At 34.9% G+C, this 24307-nt stretch overlaps 1 protein-coding gene across 10 annotated transcripts in view; it reads right to left on the bottom strand.

Moving 5' to 3' along the window:
* Window positions 1-24307, bottom strand: part of LOC591807 (calcium-dependent secretion activator 1) — a 73898-nt gene that overhangs the window by 44340 nt on the left and 5251 nt on the right. For all 10 annotated transcript variants that reach the window (XM_030973633.1, XM_030973640.1, XM_030973639.1 and 7 more), the window contains exons 2-4: window positions 17991-18071; window positions 14316-14470; window positions 1062-1155 (exon numbers count right to left, since the gene is read on the bottom strand). In XM_030973633.1, the coding sequence (XP_030829493.1) occupies window positions 1062-1155; window positions 14316-14470; window positions 17991-18071 (330 nt within the window). The remainder of the gene's footprint in view (window positions 1-1061; window positions 1156-14315; window positions 14471-17990; window positions 18072-24307) is intronic.

The raw sequence follows: 24307 nt of genomic DNA on the forward strand, positions 1-24307 counted from the left end.
ATTTTATTATATGATCATTATTCATACACAACTTAAAGCTTGTTAAGATATGGCTTGGTAAACAACCACAAAAATGCTGCTTCAGTTTTTGTAAATGAAAGGAAACTGCGTGCAAGAAAGGACTTGCGCATATTCAATGAGTTCTGTGTTATAAGATACAGAAACGTGAAGCGTATTTGGCACATCATATCTGAATGAGCCTATGGTGAAAGATTATACACTTAATAGGATATATATACCAATCTACCTGCTTTTTGTTTTTGTTTTTGTTTTATTGTTTGCTGCATCAATAGTTGTTACATGAATACTGATGTCAGACCCTGATATTTTCTTGTATATACTACTATATTTGTATTATACATGTATTTCATCAATTCCCATGAGGTACAGGCATAAATGCAACTAACTGCATCAATTCATGTTTCAAAAGCCTATACAATCTAGATCGAAATGATCACTTTCCCACAAGCAATTCAATATAACACTGCTGTAAATTCAATAATAAATAAACACTAATACTGACCTAATCAAATTTGTTTCTCCAATTTCAACGTACATTACCATTTTGTTGGCAAATTGATTTTGGATCTCTATGCACAAGATATCTGGTTACAATCAACTAGTTTTATAATTTGATGTGACAGACCAGTTTCTGCTTTTTGTTAATAATAATGGGGGGAAAGCGTTGAAAGAATGAGCCGAAAAGCTTTGCAGAAACTAGGTAGGGTTATCTGCAAATATCCTAAGAGGTAAATTGGATAAAAGCTTCATGATTTCATAAAGATAAAGAGTTAACTACACTATCTCCTAACTAGATTACATTACATGTATGATGGGGAATCAAGGATTTTGCAGTCGAAAGGTGCAAATGCCTCCAACAATTAATCTTGTAACAGTATTCTTGTACGGGTAAGAATAAGAGAGGTGACATACATGTATACTCCAAAACTAATGTCATGCTATATGGGAGTTGATTAAAAAAATGATGGGGCATGCCCTCCCCATGACAACCCCCCCCCCCCCCAATACGCCTCCGATACAACACTGTCCTGGAACATTACCTCCAATGTAAATGAGAGAACCACATCTGATTTGGACAGGGTTGGTTCAGAATCCTCTGTTACTTCCATCATAGAAACTGCTGTATTTTGGGCTCTGGAAAAATAGAAACACAATAATGATTTTAAATTCTAAGCATGACAAATCCCATCTTATGAAAATACTTATAAGGTAGAGAAAAATACTGATAAAGGCCTCTAATTAACAAGTTATTTCACAATTTGTATTCCAATGTAACAGAACATTGCACCGACGATGGAATACATGATGGATTGTTCCTGATATGGTTTAATAAAACAACTTTTAAAAAAAAATTGTATTACTTGAAAAATTCCAATTTCAATCTCCAGTTTGTCTCATTTATACTTTTCATTTGCTTTATTAACTACAAGTATATATATTGCAATTTCTTATAAAAGCTGAATATCTCTTAGTTATAACATTTATAAATGATGCCACATAATCACATATTTGTTGAACATAAGACGTTCCACTATGTCATACCTGCCAACCTGAGACAAGAGAAATTAGGAGTAAATTTTTCTGGATGGACTACGAGGTCGCGAACCACCGAAGGATTGGGGTAGTAGCCCGTAGATTTGGGGGGGGGGGGGGGGGGTACACAGGACTTTAGGGTCTATTTTTTTTCTCTCCATTTTAATGGTGCAAATGGGCCTTTTCCTTCAACCTTTTCGCCCCACACATAAACAATTTTTGAAATGTGAACACTCACAAAACTACATGTTTCACTACCCACCTCAGTTAGGAGCCCTATTTTGCAAAGGTATATAGTAGTAGTAATCCAAAATAAATCTGAGGAAGTCCGGTAAATAACAAGCTTCCACGATCGCAGTCATCGCACAAGCATTGAAGAAAACACGCCAATGTATACAGTGTTTATGCACGGCGTATCAACTGCACATGTAATATAAATACACGTGGGCTATACGCAGGTATGAATAAACATCCCCAAATTGCTGATGTGAGATGCTTGTAGGATACTTTACAGGACAGAATGGACATTTTGCCACTGAAAATGGCGGACGCACACACAAAATATTAATTAAAAAAAAATTATTAAAAAAAAAAAAAAAAAAAAAAAAAAAAAAAAAAAAAAAAAATTAAAATTAAAAAAAAATCGGAGTTTTGAGGTATGCACTCGGAATTCGGAGTTGGTATGAAAAATGCGGAGAAACTCCGCCTAAATCGGGGTGGTTGGCAGGTATGCTATGTGTATGCAACAGTGATGGATGTGTTTCATGAAGAGATTTGTATTCCCATTATAAAAACAGTAGACCGTGTATCATGGAATATACTGTGTGCATAAAAAAGAACGGTCATAAAATGTAATGTGGGTAGATATTTACTGTTGTCTCAGTAGATTTTACAATTGGTTTGACCAACCTTAACCTGTATGTGTGCTTACACACTTGATTGTACAAAGGAAACATGGTTTAGTTAGGATGTATTCATAGAATTTGGAAAGATTTGGGAATTATGCTCCAGTCACAGGGCAGGGAATAATTTTCCTGGTATCGCATCGCAATTTGCTATGCATTTTTGCATGACTGCTATACAAAATATCTTTTGTGTAGCAGTTTTCTTCCATAGAAATGTACAGAATTTCATTTGAAATATTTATCCATCGGCTGAAATTGCTAATCAAAAAATTTGAGGAAAATTATTCCCTGCAGGGCTTCTTCATATCATCACAGTCAATATCATTTTGTTTGTTTTTGTTTCTGTTTATATATATAATATGTTATACAAATATGATGACTACCTGTATATCAGTATTCATGTAATATGGTACGAGCTGCAATACAGAAGGGAATATTCCATCACATCATTTAAGATACATCATCAAAGGATTATGAAATATTTTACCAATGAAATAATCATTATCTTTCTCCCTTACACTTACAATGAGAGCAAGTGAAAAATACAGCAGTGTATATTTGTTCCTGATATGGTTTAATAAAACAACTTTTAAAAAAAAATTGTATTACTTGAAAAATTCCAATTTCAATCTCCAGTTTGTCTCATTTATACTTTTCATTTGCTTTATTAACTACAAGTATATACAAATAATTAATCTCACAGACAATTGTCTTTGCAGGCTTTTTCTTTTTAATGCAACCACATCACTTAAACTCAGCATAACTTCCAGACCTGAATTCCAAATTTGGGTTTGAGACTATAACATGGTCTAAGCCATGGTTTGTATCTCCACTTAGGAGTAAAATAATTAAATGATTGCACATCGCCCATGCATAAGACATAGGGCTAACCGCATATATTGTTCTTATGAAGTTTGATTTTAGATTAACCTTCTTTCTGAATTTTGGCTTTAGTGTGTTTTGGGTCCAAAGTATGGGCACACTTGTGAACTAGCGCCAAGAATCTTATATACTACATATGTACAACTTTAAAATGCTGGACTTAAATTCATCACTTTAAAAACCAAGGTAACCTGTCACTATAGACTGTGAAGAAGCATGAATATCAGGCTTGAGTCATAGCTATTTTAGGTGACTGATGCATTATATGGTGAAAGCTCTGCAGACAAAAATTATCATAAGTTAATCATAGTAATGGAATTAAAGGCAGATTTTTGTATTGTTATGGTCGCAGAGGTAATTGTGAATTTCATCATTGTGTAAAGGACAAATCTAATATTTAAAAAGTGGCAATATGAATCTTTCTTAGAACCCTATGTATAGGATTATTAAAATCATTTTTATTATTAAGCACAATTGCAAACTGTTCATGTGTACTAAATCATTCTGCACAAACAAAACTGTATCATGTCTTTCCTATTTTTTATTAATCCTGTTTTTATTTTCACTACCCCTGTTGTCTGTCTTTCTCTCATTTTCTCTCTCTCTCTCTCTCTCTCTTCACCTCTCTATCTTACTCTATCTCCATCTCTCTATCTTACTCTAATACTCTCTTTGTCAGATACACAATTTCTCTTTCTCTATTTTTTCACTGTGTCTACCCCTCTCTCTCTCTTATTAGATCTCTCTCTCTCTCTCTCTCTCTCTCGCTGTGCCTCTCTATCTCTCCCTCTCTGTCTGTCTGTCTTTCTGTCTCTCTCTGTCTCTCTCTTTCCCTCTCTCTGTCTCTATTTCTCTCTCTCTCTCTCTCTCTCTCTCTCTCTCTCTCTCTCTTATCATGCATTTCAATCAATCCCATATCCTGTCTTCAGATTTACACATGTAATATAGACTCTTGATGCAGCTGAGTTCCAGAGTGACCTTTTTGTCGCCAACTATCCATCATCATTTCCCCAATCAAAGCTAGTGTCTTCAATTCAACAGGGATCTCTAGCTAGCCATGCATCGGGGTGAGTGTGAGGAAACACAGGAGCTGGGGAGCTTTCAATTCTTCCAACTATCTTTTGAAAGAAATATTCCCATTCTCATGGGGCCTCTAAACCTGTAGAAAGTTCAATGAATTACCAGTAGAAAGTTTTCAGACTCTTTAACTTTAATTTCTTTAAAACAATGAACAAAAAAGCACACTGGTAAAGGCAACTTTCAACAAAATAAAAAAATTCCAATAGCCTACTTCTTATAATTCATGGCAAAATCAGGTAATTTCAGTCAATTTTTTTAAGCATGCAAGATTGATTGACAGGTATTGCTTTATAACATTTGTGAATCAGTTTGCAATTGTTTTGGGTGCTATTCTTGTATATGTTGGATTAGTACAAACCACTACTAAAGGTAACCACAATAGATTGAAGGCTTGATCAAATTACAGTATCTCTTGAACATGAAAAAAAAAAAATTGTATTCACAATTTGGGCAAGTGTTGCCTAATGGTACTTATGTGAAATTTTGTTGAGTAACATATTTGTTCAGAAAACTTATAAGATTATTGTAACTTTGTAAGCATTGTTGTAATGGGGACATTCTGCCAGACCAACAGCCCACCAGACCAAAATCTCAAGAGAAAGTCAGCCCACAAGCAACTTTTGGTACGTTTGGTAACTGACATTAGGCAGAAGGGATGTGGTCAAAACATAGGGTCCGGAAACCGCCAAGACTCAGGAGAAATACTCTATTAACATTCATTTAGCAGTAGTTAAATCTTACGGTAGAAATAAACAAAAATAAATGAAAACCCTGAACCATGACTGGGCTCACCATACTGATTGTTAGGGTCTCAAGTATTTTGTGTTTTGAAACTGTATCATTCATCCCCGCACAAGCTGTATAGATAATTCACCACATAATCAACACTTTCTAATCTTGCCGCTCTCCATAGGGAACAGAGAAAGAAAGAGAAAGAGAGAGAATGAAAGAGAGAGAGAGAGAGGGAGATATAACGAGATAGAGCAAGAGAATGAGTGAATGAGAGAGAGAGAGAGAGAGAGAGACAGAGAGACAGAGAGAGAGAGAGAGAGAGAGAGTGGGAGGAAACCATCAATAAAGGAATGCTATTTTTAGGAGCTTGGCTCGTAGCTTTGATGGTAAATTAGGCAGTGAACTAACCTAGAGAATACATACGTTTACACTCAAAGAGAATGCAAGCCATGCTCCTATCTCTACTATTTGTACACAACACATACACTTGCATATGAGCAATGTAAATCTCATTCCTTGCTTCACCCCCACACTTATACCTCACCTCAATCTTCAACCTAATCTATAAACCCATAGCAAGTTAGCAATCCTAACCCTAACCCTAAACCTCACCCCATATCATTGACGAAATAAATCCAAAAACTTATGTCGCTACAGCATGTATCGGGTAAATGAAAACCTGTGTAGCATTTAATTCAATTCAATTCCATAAACAATTATTACCTTCAGAAAATAAAAAATGAACACAATGTAGGAATCTAAATCGCAATCATAACATTTTTTCTGCATATTATCAATAGGCCTACCGGTATCTTTTGAAACTTTGTTTAATACATATTCATGCGTAATTGAAGGGAGAAATGTATTCCAAACAAATACATTTCAATCACCTTATACTTCTCTTTATATGCATGAACATCAATACCCTACAAAATATCTTTATTTCTTCCTGAACAAACTTATTTTTGTCATTGTAGACAAACAGGAATGACAGCAGATAAACAAGATTAGTAATGATTCTTTTCAATCATTTCCTTAGTCATACCTATCTTTGGTAGATATTAAGTTATCATGCATTAAGTTTGACACTTTTAAACAGTTATTTAATCAATTTTTGTGGATTTTGACATTTATTCAAGCAGTCAAAGTTATTAATTTTAATCTTCAATCAAATGTAAAAGTTATCTACAGTAGATGTAAAATTACTTTACATGCATTTTGGAGTATATACACCAATACATTTCGGAAAGCTAATAATAAATACTCTGAACGAAAACGGATTCCAGATTAGTCATGCCTTTGTAGAATTAGAATGTGATAGAAAAATTGGCAAACTAGGGCTAAGAGTAGGCTGACATTATAATACTGCCTCAACTTTATTTGTTACTTTTAATTTCTGTCTTCACATTCAAATCATTTAATATTCCTTACAAAGAGCTACACGTGCCCAGTTAAAAGAGAACCATAACTATTCTCTTTGATTCTGTGATATATTATCTGAGTGCTAAGAGAACAGGTATGCATTATGGTAAGATTTAGGGGACCTATGGCTTTAGAGGACCTTTGGCTAAAGGGCCTATCCAAGGGACTACAACACTTGCATTAACTTGGTCTTGAACCTGATACCTTCAGTGTCTAAGACCTTTGTGTTATCCACTGAACCATATATGTTACACATGATATGCCACAGGAATAGGCCCCATGATAGCAGACTCTGCAGGTAGCACATCATAGTGAATTACCTCCTGACTGTTTGCTATGCGATTGAGCATAGCACCTTGCATACAGGTTTGTGAACATTTTGTCTAGTGCATGTTGGAAAGTCTGCAAAATACATCATGCAGTTTATGTAGAATGCAGATGGATTTTTGTTGCAAGATGCCGTTTCCATAATGTCAATTAAGTTTGCATGTTGAACTTGCTCATCCGAACACCTTTGTGAAATTGTCCATGATGCAATGCATAATTCATCACACATTTTAACTGTCTTCCTCATTTTACATGTACTCAATTACTTCATACATGTATACATCACATCTATAGTGCATGGACTTCTATATCTTTTTTATTTTACCCCCTCCTAACCCCAACACTAGTTTCTTTTTCTCATACATTACACCTTCATGAAAATTGTACATATTGCAATGCACGATCCATCACATTTCCAATTCCATTACCAATAGTCTTATATCATATATGCATTAGATTCTATTTGAAGTTCATCTCACCTCCTCCTAACGGAACATCCATTATATCACCATTATCCTTCCATCATACATACATCTTCATAAAACTGTCCATGATACAATGCACTCACCTAATGTCCATGTTTCCCTCCATGCATTCTCTCTGCACTCCCATACTTCATGCATCTATGCATTAGCTTCTCGTTTCTATCTTCCCATCCCCTCCCTACTATAACAAACAGTATGTTATTCTTCTACCATAAATGTACATACATTTTCATGAACTTGTCTAAGATACAATGCATATTTTTTTTCATGAAACCATCATTAATTATTTATAAGAATCTATTTTCCCTTTAAACTATTAGTCCAGAATCACTAATTATATTTTGTTTTAGATGATGGAATAAAATTACTTCCACAGAGACCTAAACACCAATTAATTGAAGATATATTTATTCCAATTTGATATTGACATATTATGGTGTTGTTTCAATTGTGACATGTTACTGCTATTATTCTTGTTTTAATGTGTCTTTGTCTGTTTGTCTCCTGTTTCTGTATGTGTTATTACATTTGTTACTGTATGTTTCTGTAATTGTGACCTTGCCTCTTGTCGGTCGATGATGAAATATTGTCTCTTCTTCTGGCAGAGGGCCTGCATGGGTAATCTAAATGCACCGTTTTTTAAATCTTCTTCTGCAATGAAGAATGAAGACGAGTTAATATATATCTACCGGTATATATAACAAATGTCAATTAACCACAAATTTCACCTGTATTCACATAAATAAACACATGTACATTAGCATCCTTTCCCTTTTATCCCATCTCCTTCTGACCCCAACATGTACCATTATTTTCCTCATCTCACAGAACAGCCTGAGAAGCTTATCTTCAATGTAGGAGAGTACATGCTACAGAGCAACACGTAAACAACCACTCCTGGTCACGACCTGTCCAAAGGCATTCATTACATATGTCACAGCCCTCACAACACACAAAATTGCACATCTCTACATTGCCTACCCCTCACACCCTAATATTACATTGACACTGTGGGGATCGTATAATTATCGTACCAACATGATAGTACATAATGTGGAATATTTCATCAACATATCGCCAGCTCTTGTTTGCTCTACAGCTGTGCAAACACGGATGCGATTGATTCCTTGTTTTAACAACAGTGTTCACTTTATTAGTTATGTTAATGTCTTAATGACCAAGGCTATGCACACTCACAATGTACATGTACATGTCATTCAAACGCCTAAGTGTATGATTAATGAAGGGGCATTATTCATTTGCTTCAATAATCAATTAGATTGAAATTTAAGTGCCAACCGATGATTACTGACATTGAATTATCCCTTAACCCCCTTGCAATTTACCTCATCATAAAAGAGAAGGATCAATACATTACTGTATTATTAATGAAGTGACGCTATTTATTATCATAAATAATAGATTACTTTTTTTTTACTTTGAGTGCTTAGCAATTAAAATTTCAATGAATTATTGCCAATCCTTTCTCCAGGCCTCCTCTGGTACCTCCCAGGGCGTGTGTGTGTGTGTTTGTTTAAGTTTTTTTAATGTGTTTCATGAATTTATTAATAATTGATTATTAAAAATGAATACGTGTAAGGATAAAAGCATGCTGCTAATTAACAACAACCCACTTAATAATCATAATGGAGCAAAATTATGACAAAAGCAGCAGGGAGATTGTTTCCATAGAAACAGCCCACCTACAAAATGAAAATGAGAATCCAATTTCCAGGACCTATACATGCAATATCATTTCCAGTAGACCTCATTGTACCAACATTGAATCAATACAAATATCTCTTTATTCTCTATATTATGATGGTATCTCCATTGCATTGTATCCAGCAAGCAGGCGAAGCAGCTAAACATAGCCATGAAGCTTAAAACTGTGTTTACAAAATTTCAAATAACTTGAAACCATACAAGCTACTATAATCCATATATTTTGAATAACACAGAAGAAACTAGATGGAACTTTGTCTGCGTGCAGTCGAAAATGATGCCTCTATCATAGAGCAATTTTACAAACCAAAACATAAGAAATTTTTCAAATTCATTAACAGGTTCTCAGAATATCATGATTACAAGCAGTTTCTCATATACATATATGGCCCTTTGATCTTTGACCTCATGAACCTAAAATCTACTCAGTTCATTGGCTCTGCAAGATGTCCTGAGTTAAATAGTAATCCATCTGTCAGTTCTAATGAGAATGCGTTCACAAGCTATTTTTGCATACATAATGAGCCCATGACCTTTGACCTTATGAACCAAGAATCTACTCAGTTCATTGGCACTGCAAAATAGATAAATGATCTAAGTTTGGCAGGAATCCATCAATCTGTTCTAATGATAATACGATCACAAGCTATTTTTGCATACATAATGAGCCCTGTGACCTTTGACCTCGTGACCCCAAAATCTAATCAGTTCATCGGCTCTGCAAGATACATACAAGACCAAAGTTTGGCAGGAATCCATCAATCGGTTCTTCAGATAACGCGATCACGAGAACGGGACGTACGTACGTACGTACGGACGGACGGACAACTCGAAAACATAACTGCCTCCGGCTACTTTGAAACGGAGGCATAAAAAGGTCACAAACTATTCATACTTTTTCATTTTATATACTTATATCACATTTTGTAAACTCACATGGAAAGCATGATTTCAGGATATATTGACAGAAAAAACAAAAATGTCTGTATTTATTCACTCTACAATACTATAAAAACATATATTAAAGGTAATACAAAGTTTAGGTATGGGGTCATGACTCATGAGTTTGGTTCAAATGAAAATATCAGAAGCATATATGTGATTTTACAATATTCAATGATTGTTGTCTGACGTGATGAAATTGTAAATAATAATTTGTTTATGTTGTATAGCTCCCTCTCAAGACTGATATTACTTAAGCTTTAAAACAATGTTTCTTGACTACAATCGACCGATTTGTTATTCCCGTTTGAAAATTATATATCAGAACTGCATATTCTGAGATTGTCATGGTTGCAGCTACCATGGAATGGCCTTAGGCGCTATTTGAAATATATTTAAAATTTACCGGGAGCACCGGTAAATTTTGATTACCAGTATTCAGATTCTCAAAAGCAGAAGTGTTTTAGGGGCTAAATTTTCTAGTGCTTTAATATAATACATCAACATGGGCATCCAAATGTTCCAAAATTTTAAGAAATACTATCCATCCAATTTTCAAACATTCATAACTTCTCATAACTTTATTGATCTTAACTTTATTGGAGGAGCTCGCGTTTTGAATGTTTTTTAAACAGATATATGGCACCAGAGCTGCCAACCTCCAGAACAGAAAATCAGTAATCACAAGGCTCAAAATCAGTAATTTGGGGTATAAATCAGTAATTTCTTATGCGGCGCTATGAATCTAAAAAAACGACACGCCAACACTGCGCGGACGCATGATTATCTGAAATTTTTGGTGATTTTACTCACACAAAGATGTTAAGTATTGAATTTCAGGTCATCACAACACAGTTTATCATGAAAAATGGCTCCTATTCACAGCACTCGCTACGATAAATCATATTTAATTCATTAAAAAAAAAAAAAAAAAAAAAATCTTTTTTTTTTTTTTTTTTTTAAATCCGTAATTTGAGACAACATTCCGTAATGGTCGTTAATTTCCGTACCAATTAAGGAAAATCCGTACTAGTTGGCAGCTCTGTGGCACCATACAGATGCTGTGTATCATCATCATCATTATCGTCACAACCATATCATGAAAAGAGGTAGGAAAATCATGTCCCAACTTTATGGGCAACAGTGTAGTTGCAATATTAATCAACCCATTGACTAGTGAATTCTATTATTTTCCATAGGTTTAATACGGGAAGCACCCGGTTCAAGTGGAGAGTGGATTAAAGGGATCCGGTAACTTTGTCTCAGATTCTGAAACAAAATTCAAGATTTAGCTCATGATGCAATGATAATTATAAACCTTTAGGTCAGTCAGGAACCCCATGACTTTTACAAGCCGATCGCCTGTCTGATTATCAAGATATTTATGATTGGAATTACAAATTTTGAAAACCGTTCGCCTGACGGTTTTCATAACACTGCAGTCTATTGGGGAAAATGAGTATGGTAAAACCGGTCACTCAAAGATTTTTACTTTTTTGAGGCACTTCTTGATCATTTTGAAGCGCAATTTTTGTAGGGCTTCAATATTACACCATATCACAGACACTGATAACACGTAGGGCCGTGCATCTCAGATTTAACATTGTTAAACGATCCCTTTAAGGGGATTTAGGGAATACTATCCTACATGTAAGTACGGGTAGTCATGCTTGAGTTATTCCACTGGTTACAACTTATCTCTGAGCAAATATTTAGACCTTGAGACATACCATCACTACCTAAGAAATGACACCCATTGCCTGGATACTGTATGATACAGGATTATCTCTTATCTGGTATCTGTTTGATGACTTTATCAGCAGATTTTGTGGTTTAACAACATGTAATGATACCTAACAGAGAGGAGCGACCATGGGAAAAGGCATGTGGCTTCTGGCTAATGGAGGTCGGTTGAATCTATAACAACTAGTGTGTGGTGGATAAAACTGCATGAGCCACGATAGATCTCAGTTTGGATTTTTTCTTTGAAAACTATGATGCTTGATGTAATAAAAATATCATTATATTCTGTTTTATATGTAAACCCAAATGAAGTTATCAAACACTTTATCAAGCCCTTTAACCAAGAATCATGTCATTGAAAATACAATAATGAAAGAAATTAAAGAATTGTTTATTCCAATTTTGAAATTCCCAGGAGTGTGAACTTTGCAATCTACCTTGCCAATATTTAATCATGTCTCCCCTCCTATTGACACTGTTTGGAGACAGAGGGTGTTAACTCTTGACATTAGACTTTAAACATATGATATGTTAGTTTCCAGTTTTTTCTTCTTCTTTTTATCATATCTTTTTTTTTTTCCTTCCCCCTACACACAGAGTACTTTTAACTGTTTTTAAGACAGCATCTTGGTTTAGTCCGGTCTTTTCAAAGTGTACATTCTGTCAACACGTGCTTCTAATGCATGCTTGCAATCTTAGACTGTAAAGTTGTGAACTAGTCAATAGATCGTCAGAGATATCTCATCTTAACATACTTCATGAGTGGATCCCTGTTGTACAGAAAATGTTCAAGTCCTATTTGAATGACGTCAGTTTAGACGTAAAGTGAATTTGAATGATTTCCTTTTGAATATGTGCTGGGTAAAGTCAACACTTTATGTAGGCGTGTTTCAAGGCGTCTTTATCTCTGTGTCTCTTTATCTCCGTGTCTCTTTGTGCGTCAATATGTATTTAAAAAAAAAAATCTCTTTTCTATATACTGATTCAATCTTGCTCTACACAAACATGTTTGTATCTTTTATTTGAGTTATCTACATGTACCTCTAAACGTCATAAATAAACTTAAGTTTCCATAAATAATCTTTAAATGGTTTCCTACACTAATCTCTATCCTTCACATATCAATTACCTTGGCTAATGAATAACATCTTTACATGGAAACTGTGATAAAAATGGACTGAACGGGTGCCTAGGGATAGAATGGCGGGCTAACTCCCACCAATACACAGCTCACAATTCACACCCTCGCCAGCATCAACGTCTATTTAGAAATGGGCATGACGTCAATATGGCTGCTCGTCGGTCTCTTATTACTAGTGCATGGAAAATGGCAAATACAGCCAGCGAATTGAGGCAGCTTGCTGTATGTATGTGTTCAAACCTGTCATAAGATTTCTGTCTCTTTCTCTCGGTGGTGCGCCTGGGGTTTGCGACACATTTTTGATGACTGGACATGCATTTTCACTTGCTAGCTCTCCACCATCTTGACTTGACATGCATGAGAGATCGCTATCAAGTTTTATGACAGGGCTCAGAGTTGACAAAATGACACTCTTGAGCTAGAGTACTGGCAATTTTGGGGTAGATTTGTAATCTTTCTTTTCCTATATTCTATAATCAAAGCTTTTTCTAATTAACATTCATGCAAGCAGTAAAGACTTACATGTAAAAGGTCCTTTGTAATTTAAATTTGCTGTACATCTATGAACAAATATGAACATATATAGGGCTTTTACAAAATGCAAATTATCACTGACTAACAATCTATGTCATCAGGTGAACATAAACATCTTATTTCCATTTTTGAAAACTATATTTTTAATTCTTAATTTAGTTGATTATCTCCTCTCAGATTCTTTCAATTGATGTTATTATTTTTCACTGCTCTTGGGTTACTATTGACTATAAAACCTCCAGAGTTCATGTTGCTTTCTCTGTTTCTCATTCAATCTCATCTCATCTCTTCTCTTCTCTTCTCTTCTCTTCTCTTCTCTTCTCTTCTCTTCTCTTCTCTTCTCTTCTCTTCTCTTCTCTTCTCTTCTCTTCTCTTCTCTTCTCTTCTCTTCTCTTCTCTTCTCTTCTCCTCTCCTCTCCTCTCCTCTCCTCTCTTCTCTTCTCTTCTCTTCTCTTTTATCTTTCTCTCTCCATTTTCTGATTTTTAATTTTTCCCCCTTCTTCTTCCTATTCTAATCTCTTAAACCTCATCTCTCAATTTGTCTATTTCTTTTTTCTGACTCATCTCTTACCTTGCTAACTCTACTCTCTTCTGTACTTCTCAATCTTCTACTCTGTCAATAGTTCTCTCACCCTCAACCTCCCTCACTCCCTTGTCCCTCCCTCACTCCCTTGCTCCTCCTCCCACTCTCTTCATCTCTTGCTGCCATCTTCTTTTCTCCACTACAAATTGCATTGCACAAAAAATAATAGAGTCACATTAACCCATCATTTCATTCAATTAAAATTGAATATTTGTTGTGTCACTATGGTAAGATAATGGGAGAAAACTGTCATGAATTACCTTTTCAGTTTCTGCAGGGAGTATTTGGAGTCTGTGTTGCCCTTAGAGACAGGTAAACTTTCCAGGTTTGCCATGAGAAGGTTAACAGCCGAATGAAGCTCGTCCACGTACATACTCTCCATCTCCTTCACGATGAACTTGGGACCTTTCTTGGTCTGGAGAAAGTAGAAAAGAAATATTCATGTTGCCGAGACCTGAAAGGATTCCTCAACCAAAGTACACAATGACTTTGTCTGATGAGAGCCAGATGGATGTTAAAAACAATTCAGACTTTAGCACAGAATTAGCACCCTCTGGCTCTCCAAGAGAAAATTATTCATAATCTTAAAGCTAAAATTTGCTGAACTAAGTCTGAGGGGGTGTTTTACAAAGATCCTAAGTTTAACTTATCTCTAAGTTGGACTTAACCATTATGGAAAGCCGTTAGCATCTATGAAAATATTTTGTAAAAAGTTATTTTAAAAGGCATAAAATGTTGATTCAAATCCTTTATGTTTTCTATTATCAAGGAGATTTCATGTTCTTGATGTGGAATTTATGAAAAGTCTAAAATACTTGAACTTTCGCTTTTGAATATACTTCAGTTTAAAGCTACAAATGGCTCTCCATAATTTTTTAAGTCCAACTTAGAGTTAAGTTCGACTTAGGATCTTTGTGAAACAGCCCCTAGGAGAAAGGTAGACTAATCTACTGGTAATCCTAGGGCTTACATTACCTACTCCAGACTCAGTTTTCATTAACAACAGGAAAAATCCATTGTAAATGTGAGAGAGGCTTTATAGAGCTTCACAGCTCATGATAGCTCATGTTCTGATATCACAAAAGTGGACAAATGGATTGACAACAAAAGAAAAGGGTAAAAAGAGTCTAGAAGTTAACCACCAGATCTACAGATCGTATACAGAGAACTAGGTGCCATATTTTCATTCATATTTTGTTTTTATGTTTTATGTTTTTGTTTGTATCATTCGGAAAGCTCTGTTGGAAAGCAGATTCTCTTAACTGAACCAGACTACCTTCCAATGTTTTATCCATTATAATAGATAAAACATGAATAAAAAACTAGAAATTTAATTCGTCATGGGGACGAATTAGGTGGTCTGTCTTCAAGTCTTATGATGTATTATAATATTTACTATATTGAGAAAGGGAGAAGTTATATAGACATGTAAACAATGATGATCATGATGATGATGATGATCTTGATAGTAATGGGGATGACGACGATGATGATGATGATGATCACGATGATGTTGATGATTATCATCAACAGACCACGATGACATCAGACTGAAAAAAATGAGAGAACATTTAGATAGTATATAGTCTCAGCTACAACATACTCAAAAATCAACAAAAATCAAGCCGAAATAACGGCGATATTGCTCGCAAAAGACAAGAATGTAGAATCCAGATTTGAGAAAAAGTCATCTCCCATAAGGATTACACGCAAAAAGTAATGGATCTAGTGATAATAGGGTAATAATAAAGTAAATATGGTTGTTTATTACATTATTTGCGATTGTACGTGTTTTAATATTCAAAGGAGATGGTAGAGTGAATGGTCAAAAAGAAAAAAAAGTGAAGAAAAAAAAATTGTTGGAGACGCCCGGACTCGAACCAGGGACCTCGAGGTCGGAAGTCAAGTGCGTTACCGATATACCAAAACATTTCCCATAGAGATTACACGTAAACGGAAAATGAAATTCTCAAATCCCACTTTGCAAGTGAAATATGAGTATGATCCCGGCATCTGATCGAAAAATAAAGGGGACACTTATGATAGCTTATTGTCTCAGCTACAACATAATCAAAGCTCAGCATGAACAAAGATAAAACGACGGAGATATTGCTCGCGAAAGACGGGAATGTAGAATCCAGTTTTGAGAAAAAATCATGTCCCATAGAGAATACACGCAAAATGTTAAAAATTGACATGCCCCCTTTAATCGCAAATTACGCCATGATCCATTTGTCAAAATGAAAAATCGTGGAAACTGCATTTGTAGAAAATTGTCTCAGCTAGAACATATCAAAATTTGGAAGAAAATCGGTCAACATTTACAGAGATACAATCAATTTTCCAAAAATATGCTGACGTCAAAATATGAAAATTAAAATTTTGAGTTCGGAGGCCATTATGATGACGTCATGAGTTAATTGAGGGTCAAATGAGACATGAAATCATATCTCCAATTCATACTCTATCAAAATATGAAAACAAAATTGGGATCACCTTGCATCCTTAAGCGCTACAATGGATTTTTTATAGGCATGTTTTTGCCCATGTATGCTATGTATTACAAGAGCTCGCACGCACGGAAATTATCTTAAACGGACGCTCATTCCGTTATTAATGGGCAGAAAAAGGTGAAAAAGGTAACAAAATGCTTGGAAAAATGTGCCAAATACGATGACAGAGAAAATTTGGCGATTCTATGTTGAAAAATACCAGTACGCGCGAAAACGCGCGCGCATGTGCGTGCGCGCGTTTTTTAAAAAAATGCTTAGAATGGCCTAAAACGTATGCAAAATGAATTTGGGACGATTTTGAGCATTTTTATTTTTTGCGCGCGCGCTGACGCGCGGACGTACGCATGCGCGTGCGTTTTCTGACTTGAAATTGACCGGACGGATATTGACCTTAATCATGATAAATATGAATGAGAAATGCCTTTTCGTTATAAAGATATGATCATGAGTAAAAAGTACCAAAAAAAACACAAAATGGCGCCTGGATGACGTCATGAAGACTTGATGACCTTGAAAATGTTACACTGACGTCTCATGACAATGACCTATGACTGTGCCAAAATTGAACGAAATTGATTAAACCGATCTTGAGTTATCCTGTTCACAAAAAAGTGGGAACAATAAATAAAAATAAAGAATAATAAATAATAATAATAAATAAAAATAATAAAGAAAGAAAATTCTGACGAAAACAATAGGTGGTCTGTTGATAACAGACCACCTAATAATATTCTGAAAACAAGGGCATCTTTAATGTTCGGTAAAATTATGTTAACTGTATGAAATCAATACATGCCATTGATGCTTGCGCAGATGTCTCTATCAACTTTACATGAATGCAGCTAGCTTTGCGCAGACATTAACCAATGACTTGTTATCAGTCCGATGATAGTTGTTTTACATTGTTTTACTATCATTAAAGATAACATCGTTTTCAGAATACCACTCCAGATGGACATTATTCAAGTTCAATCATTTTACATAGTGAAAACGCCCTTCCATCTCTCAGGAAAAAATATGAATACTCTCACATTTGGGTATATTTAAAAAAAAAACTTGTTTGACATGTGATTTATTGATTTGAATGAAAAGTTCAAAGGAGTCACAATGTTCAAAGTTGTAGTTGGCAATGCTTATCAGAGATTTTGCTGTAAGAAGATATAAATGGTGTTAATCCTCCGACTAAAAAGCAAAACTTAATCCAACACCCTTTTATGCTTGCAATTTCTGAAGAACACATTGGAAGCAAGAAATCATATTTTGTCCATCTCATATAATCCGCATTCTGCACTTTTGGCTAATGGCCCCATCGGAATTGTAAAAACTCTGTGCAAATCTGTACTATTAATTTTCCGACCATTCTAGGATTACTTCGATGTCTGTCTTGGTCTATAATTCTTCAGTGGAGGGATTTTGGTGTACCTTTGATATTTGTTCAGCTAGCTGAAGTCTTCCGTCGAGTTCCCTCCTGATCTGGGCGGCCTGTTCATCAGCATTGTCGAGCTGAAAGCATGAGAAGAGAAGAAGCTATGTCATGTTATGAGGTATGAACGTCAGAGGAAATGAAGGATTGATTACAATGAATACCAAGAATTACTACTTATATAAACTTTATAAATCAGACATTGATATCTTACTTCTCTGATATGCAAAAACTATTGTTATATATATATATATATATTTTTATTTTTTTTTGTAGGGGGGGGGGGGGGGGGGTGAGATAGGGCAAAGCACTTACATTGGAGACTCAAAGGCTGGTGTCAGATCAATCTTCCGGTAAGCAAATTTATCCAGAAAATCTATCTTTTCAACGATTCAACCTTCACTGACCCTGTACACTGTAGTTGTTTGAACTTGTTCAATCCATGTATCTATTTGCCTACAAACGCAATGTAGATCTGAAATTTACACCACCTGATATGCAACACATAATACTTCACACCTGAACAATTTTGGCTGGGAAGGAGTAAAGGTAATGTAATCAGAGAAAAGAGTGCAAAATACATTAGGAATATGATATTACATATTTTGTCATGCATGAACAATATTATTTGCCTATTTGGGAATATCCTCAAAGTGGGAAAGTGAGTTCACATCTAATGAAGACACTACTTTAATGGAAATAACAATGTATGGGAGATTGAGTGAAATGTTTTACTCTTATGTACTGTAAAACTGTTCTAAGGGAACAGACAAGAATGTTCATATTATTTTAAAAAGTTATTCTCCAAAAATCAAGAAACAATGATATGCACAAAGCAAATAGTACTTGTTTTTGTAAAGGGCCTATATTAGATATCATTATCTTCTTTTTGACATAAAGCGATGACCTCACATAGAGTGCTACAATGCATTACAAGTCAATAGACCTGGTTTCTAGCTAGACCCATTTGTTTAAACATAAAATATTTTCTCATTCATAATTGAGTGTGGAAAAGAAGACTACATGATACAAAGGGTTGCAGATGGATGAAAAAGGAGAGTACTACACAGATATAATCTTTCAAATTTAGAGTCGTTCTTTCACAAGCCATTATGGTCAGATCTAAAGTACTTGTGGCCAAGTATGCTGTAATTTAGTAAAGGGTGGTGGCACAAGCGTGGATGGTGGATGGTGGGGGGAGGGGCCTGGGATGCTCGGGCAATGTGTGCAGAGGATGTAAAATTGCTTGGGGTCATGTTCCAGTAATGAATAAACAAGAGCCCCGGTGTGATTTGAATGAAGGCTCCAAGCAGCATGGAGGGCTGCCTCCGCTCTGCTCCTAGCTTCTGACGTCATAGGTAGCCCTTTAATCTGGGAAAGTTATTTGATGGTATTCCGCTCCCTCTCAGATAGGATTCAGCTAGCAGTGTGCCTATCGCAACCTTGATGTATTGCACTATGCATAGTGGTCTGATTCAAACCCAAGGCACTGCATCAGATATATCATGACCTTCATAAACCTTCATATATTGAGAAAGACTGATGAAAACAGGATTTGACTCTACCATGAAATTGGAAAAAAAGGCCTGGTTGTATTTCTTTCGTGAAAATAATTTAACACTGCAATATGCATAATATTACAAAGATTAAGTTATGATTTGTAAAGTACCTAAACAAGAAAATGATCAAATCAAATCAAAACAATTTGTGTTTGCTGCTAATTAACAAACAGCTGAGTGATCTAGTTGCAAACAGGAATCATAAGACTACTTCAATTGAGTTTCTTTTGGGGCTCTTAGTTTGCATTTTGTACATAAATTAATTAATTTAAGACAATTGTAATAAACTCTATACTACTGCGGATATAAATGTATGACCATGAAATACATGAATTTGCTGCTTGGTTTAGCTGATGTGGCACTGGTACTACACACAACTTTTCAGCAATATGACAAATTTTGCATAATTTTCTGGACTAATTATATCAGCCATTATCATGTTTCCTGTAAATTTACACAGCAGGTACCCGGAGTAATCTAGTATACAAAACTATTATGATTTTTTAAAAAGTCAACAGATTACAAACTGAACAAGTGCATTGTCAAAGGTTCTTCATTTGTTTCAATCAGCGGCAAGTTTACTACAAAGTCACTAAATTACCATATATATTAGTACAGAATAATAGAAATAACATAAAAATGGCTCATGTTCTATCCATTGAAATCTGATTGATAATAGAAGTACCTGTATATTTGAATTATTCCTACTGTCGTTTATGCTGAGCAAGCAGATATACATTTCTGTTTGACTGCATATTTCAAGGTTTCATTTTTTATTTTTAAAGGCTAAATGTTGAGAGCCAAAAATGGCATCAACTCTATATGTAAAATAGATGAGTTAATGCCCTTATGTCAACAGATGATGCATAAGTACGTGTACATGGAGAATTGGAAATGCATCCACACCACGCTAGTGCAATGGTGCATCCAGTGCAGTCAAAATGATATGCACAACATGACTCACAAGTGGTGTGCCTTTACACAGAGAACACTTTTCTTTTCTCCATTACCTTCCTTTCTTTATTGATTAATTTCCTCCTCCTCCTTCTTATCTTCCTCCTCTTTTTTCTCCTTCCTCCACTTTGTCTTGTTATTGTTCCTCTATTTCTTTTACTTCATCTTCTCCTTTGCCTTCTTCTTCTTTTTCTCCTTGTCCTCCTCCTCCTCCTCCTTTTCCTCTTTTTCTTCTCATGACAGAATTCATAAATGAAAATTCATAAAAAATAATCCACTAAACTTTGGAAATCAGTTATCAGCTTAACAACAACATAACAAAATCATGCCCAGCTTTTCACGAAAGAGCTGTATGCATCACACAAAAAAAAATGTCATCACTTATGATGAAACTCAATCTTTTCAATGAAATGTGTTTTTATTTTATTTTCATTTCTAATTTCAGAAAATGTTAACCTTTTGCTAATTCAGTGAAAAAATAAGATGGCGTCTCAGAGTGATTTGTATGGCCTCTCAAACTCTTAAGTTAATGGGTAAGTAAGGACACTCATAGAACTTGGGTGAAAAGGTGCAAATACTTGACATCGCTTTAATAACATAATTAGCCATGTCAGCGAAATGAAACCTTGCATGTGGTTTTTATCACTGATCTTTATCACATTTAGAATGTGTGGGTAATTTTAGTTTACAATTTTGCTCCACTCTTTAATAATGAAGATAATCTTGGCAAAATAAATTATTTTGGATGTCAGATGAGACACATGACCCTAACAATAACTGCCATTTCTGTCAAAGTATATTCCTTCAAGAACTCATTTGCTCAGGGGTTAAAGTCAGATTAATATCACATCCTACATAACAGTCTAGAACTTCTTTTCTTTCTTCATTGCCCTCTTTTCTTCCTTTTTCCTTTTTTTCAGGGGGGGGGGAAGGAAGTTATAACCAACACTACACCTTTATCTTTACAATTAATCAGTTAAAATGAGACTTTGCAAACCAATGCTAGCCTTTGTGTGGAGCATGCACTTTACAGTTTATCATTCATTTATTCATTGTATTTATTGATTTGATTTCAATGTAACAAAGAATAAAACTGAAGGAAAAAATGGAAAAAGGAAATTTCATCTTCACCCAAGGCTGGTGTGAATGTGAACTTCCTGTTTTTCTGGTTTTTGTGATATAACATACAGGCAGCTAGAAAAATATTTTTCAAATGTAATGTTGAATACCTTTTTTTTTTACAAACATAAATTCATAAGGCCAAGTGGAATCCTATTTTGCCATGTAGACTTTAGAAGATGAGGGACCCTACTCATTTTATCTTTGTTTTTCCAAAAACAGCTACTGCAAATCCAAAAGAGGTCAGTTTCAACTCATTATTTCATTTGTCTAAATAACAGAGGCTCAAAAAGCACATATTTATGTCATAACATATGATAGATATGGATACATTTCTATATTTTGTTTGTTCATGTAAATTAGAAATATCAAGTAACACAACAACAAAAACACAAGGCAGGCAGAAAAAATGAAATGGTCAAGGGTGAGAAACTAGGACTTCACTTCACTTTGTCTTAAATGTTATTGTATCTGTTTGGAATTCCCAACAAAACAATATTTTGTAGCCAAGATCAGGAAGTATAGATCTTATATGGGAACATAAACAATTAAACATCAATATGTTCATGAACATGTTTTTTAGCCTTTGAAAAGGTTACTTCCTGAGCAATCATTGCCAAACTAAATGCTCAAAACAATAATAATCGTGACTGTGCCTTACTACATTACATGATGGATACCGGCACTATATAAATAACCATATTATTTATTTATATATTATTTAAGATGTAAACATTTCTGCTCCCTAATTACAAAAAAATGATGTTAACCAAAACCTTGAAATAGTAAATAGCTTTGGCTCCAGACGGATGGTCCTGACAGTTGACCTTTTGGATACAGCACTATTCCAGATACACGGTTAACCTTCGACCTTTCCGAAGGAGCTGGATGTGCACATGTCTCTATTCTACTTTCACACATGTATCCGTATACCAATACTTTGCGTAGAGGAGTAGGTATAGCCCGGCGCAGTAGAGGCAAGCTTGCAGATTACGAGTTGTAATAATGTCCTGTGTTATTGATTCTGTGGCGCAGGTTGCCGTCATGGTATTTCACTGGCAAAGGTTACTCTCCATCTGCATTAGGCTAACAGGCTGGCAAATCAATATTGGGCTAAATTATGGGGGATCGTGTGTACATGTCAATATATCGGCAAGTCTACAGGATCATGTATCTGCTACATAGATCAACCACAGAACTGCATCTCATTTTAAGCATGCAAGCTATTAACAGTATCCTGTTTGCATGTACATATTCATTATAACAGAATATTTAAAAGTTAAAAGAAGTTTAAACTAAATCTGTTCCTTATGCCATTTCTAAAAGAGGAGAGATAGCCCTTTTCTACATAAAATAACAAACAAACCAATTACAACTTTTAGGATTTAATCTAGCTGCCAAACATGTCGTTATAGTTCATGGCTTATCTTTCTATAATAAAGGCAGTATAATTATATATTGCTACCCATTTCATCACAAATAAAGACACATTTGCAATCCTATTCAATATAGATTCTTTCAGATGGAAAGCTTTCTGAGGTTTAACACTAAAGCCATGTTTCATTTTGAAATTGAAATTTTCAAATGATCTTTGGTAAATCATTCAGAATCTCTGATCTTTTCAAAACGTTCAAAATGTCAGAGAAATATGGGGAAACTTGCTCAAAACACATGTAGACTAAAAAAAAGGATGCACCTGCATACTCCCTAAGAACCAGAAGAGCATTAATTCTGTGTATACAAGTTAATGTCCTTTTAGCTTTTATCAGATGCAATGTCCTGTCTTTATTCGCTGATCATTCTACTAATTCACAATTTCAAACAGTTATTTATTTGCAATCATTGAAGTTGTATGTAAAATTTGCATTTATAACTGAATATTATTGGGATACAAATAATAAGAGCCCAAATTTTAAATCAGAAAAAAATGTACCTTTCTGATCTAAAGCAGAGATATCACCCAGACTGTTGCACAGTAGGAAAATATTTCTCACCTAAAATTTCTTGCATGAAATTGAATTTGAGGAAGAAGCTGGAAGAGATGAATGTGATTTGGACATTTATGCAGTGACATGAAACAGGGTAGGGTGAATAATATGAATATGCAAAGAAAATATCTGGAAAGTGAGGGGGGGGGGCGCTGTGTCTTCAAAAGTCTGTTTTAAGACATTTTCTCTTTCATCATGTTTTTGGATGATTGAAACCAAGAAGTCCTTTTTGTGACACTTGAACATTTTTCTCCTTTGAAAAGGTGCACTTATTTCATGAAAGAATTTGAATACATGTACGAAGAGGAATGTATTCAATATCAACTTTAACCATGACAAGTCTCACATCTACATTATGCAAGAAAATACATGCCCATAAAATCATCAAATACAGCTTTACCCATAGTACCATTGCAAATTTTTCACATATCTAATCTAGGATTTGTGTGAGGGCAATCTTTCAATGCAAAATGCTTAATATAAGTTTAGTTTACATTTGTAAATATACCTATTTTTTTTTCTTTCAACTGAGAGGATGTCTTTAGTAATCTTTTCTAATGTCAATAACTGAGTTTTTCTGTTCTAGTATATAATGTTGAAGACATTTTCTAACACTTTACTGTGCTGCTTCGGCAGAACTTGCAAAAATATAAAAACCGATGTAATGAAAAATGTAAATTATACATGTCATACATA

Source organism: Strongylocentrotus purpuratus, unplaced genomic scaffold (genome assembly GCF_000002235.5).
Source record: "Strongylocentrotus purpuratus isolate Spur 01 unplaced genomic scaffold, Spur_5.0 spur5_scaffold_6, whole genome shotgun sequence".
Taxonomy (NCBI): Eukaryota; Metazoa; Echinodermata; class Echinoidea; order Camarodonta; family Strongylocentrotidae; genus Strongylocentrotus; species Strongylocentrotus purpuratus.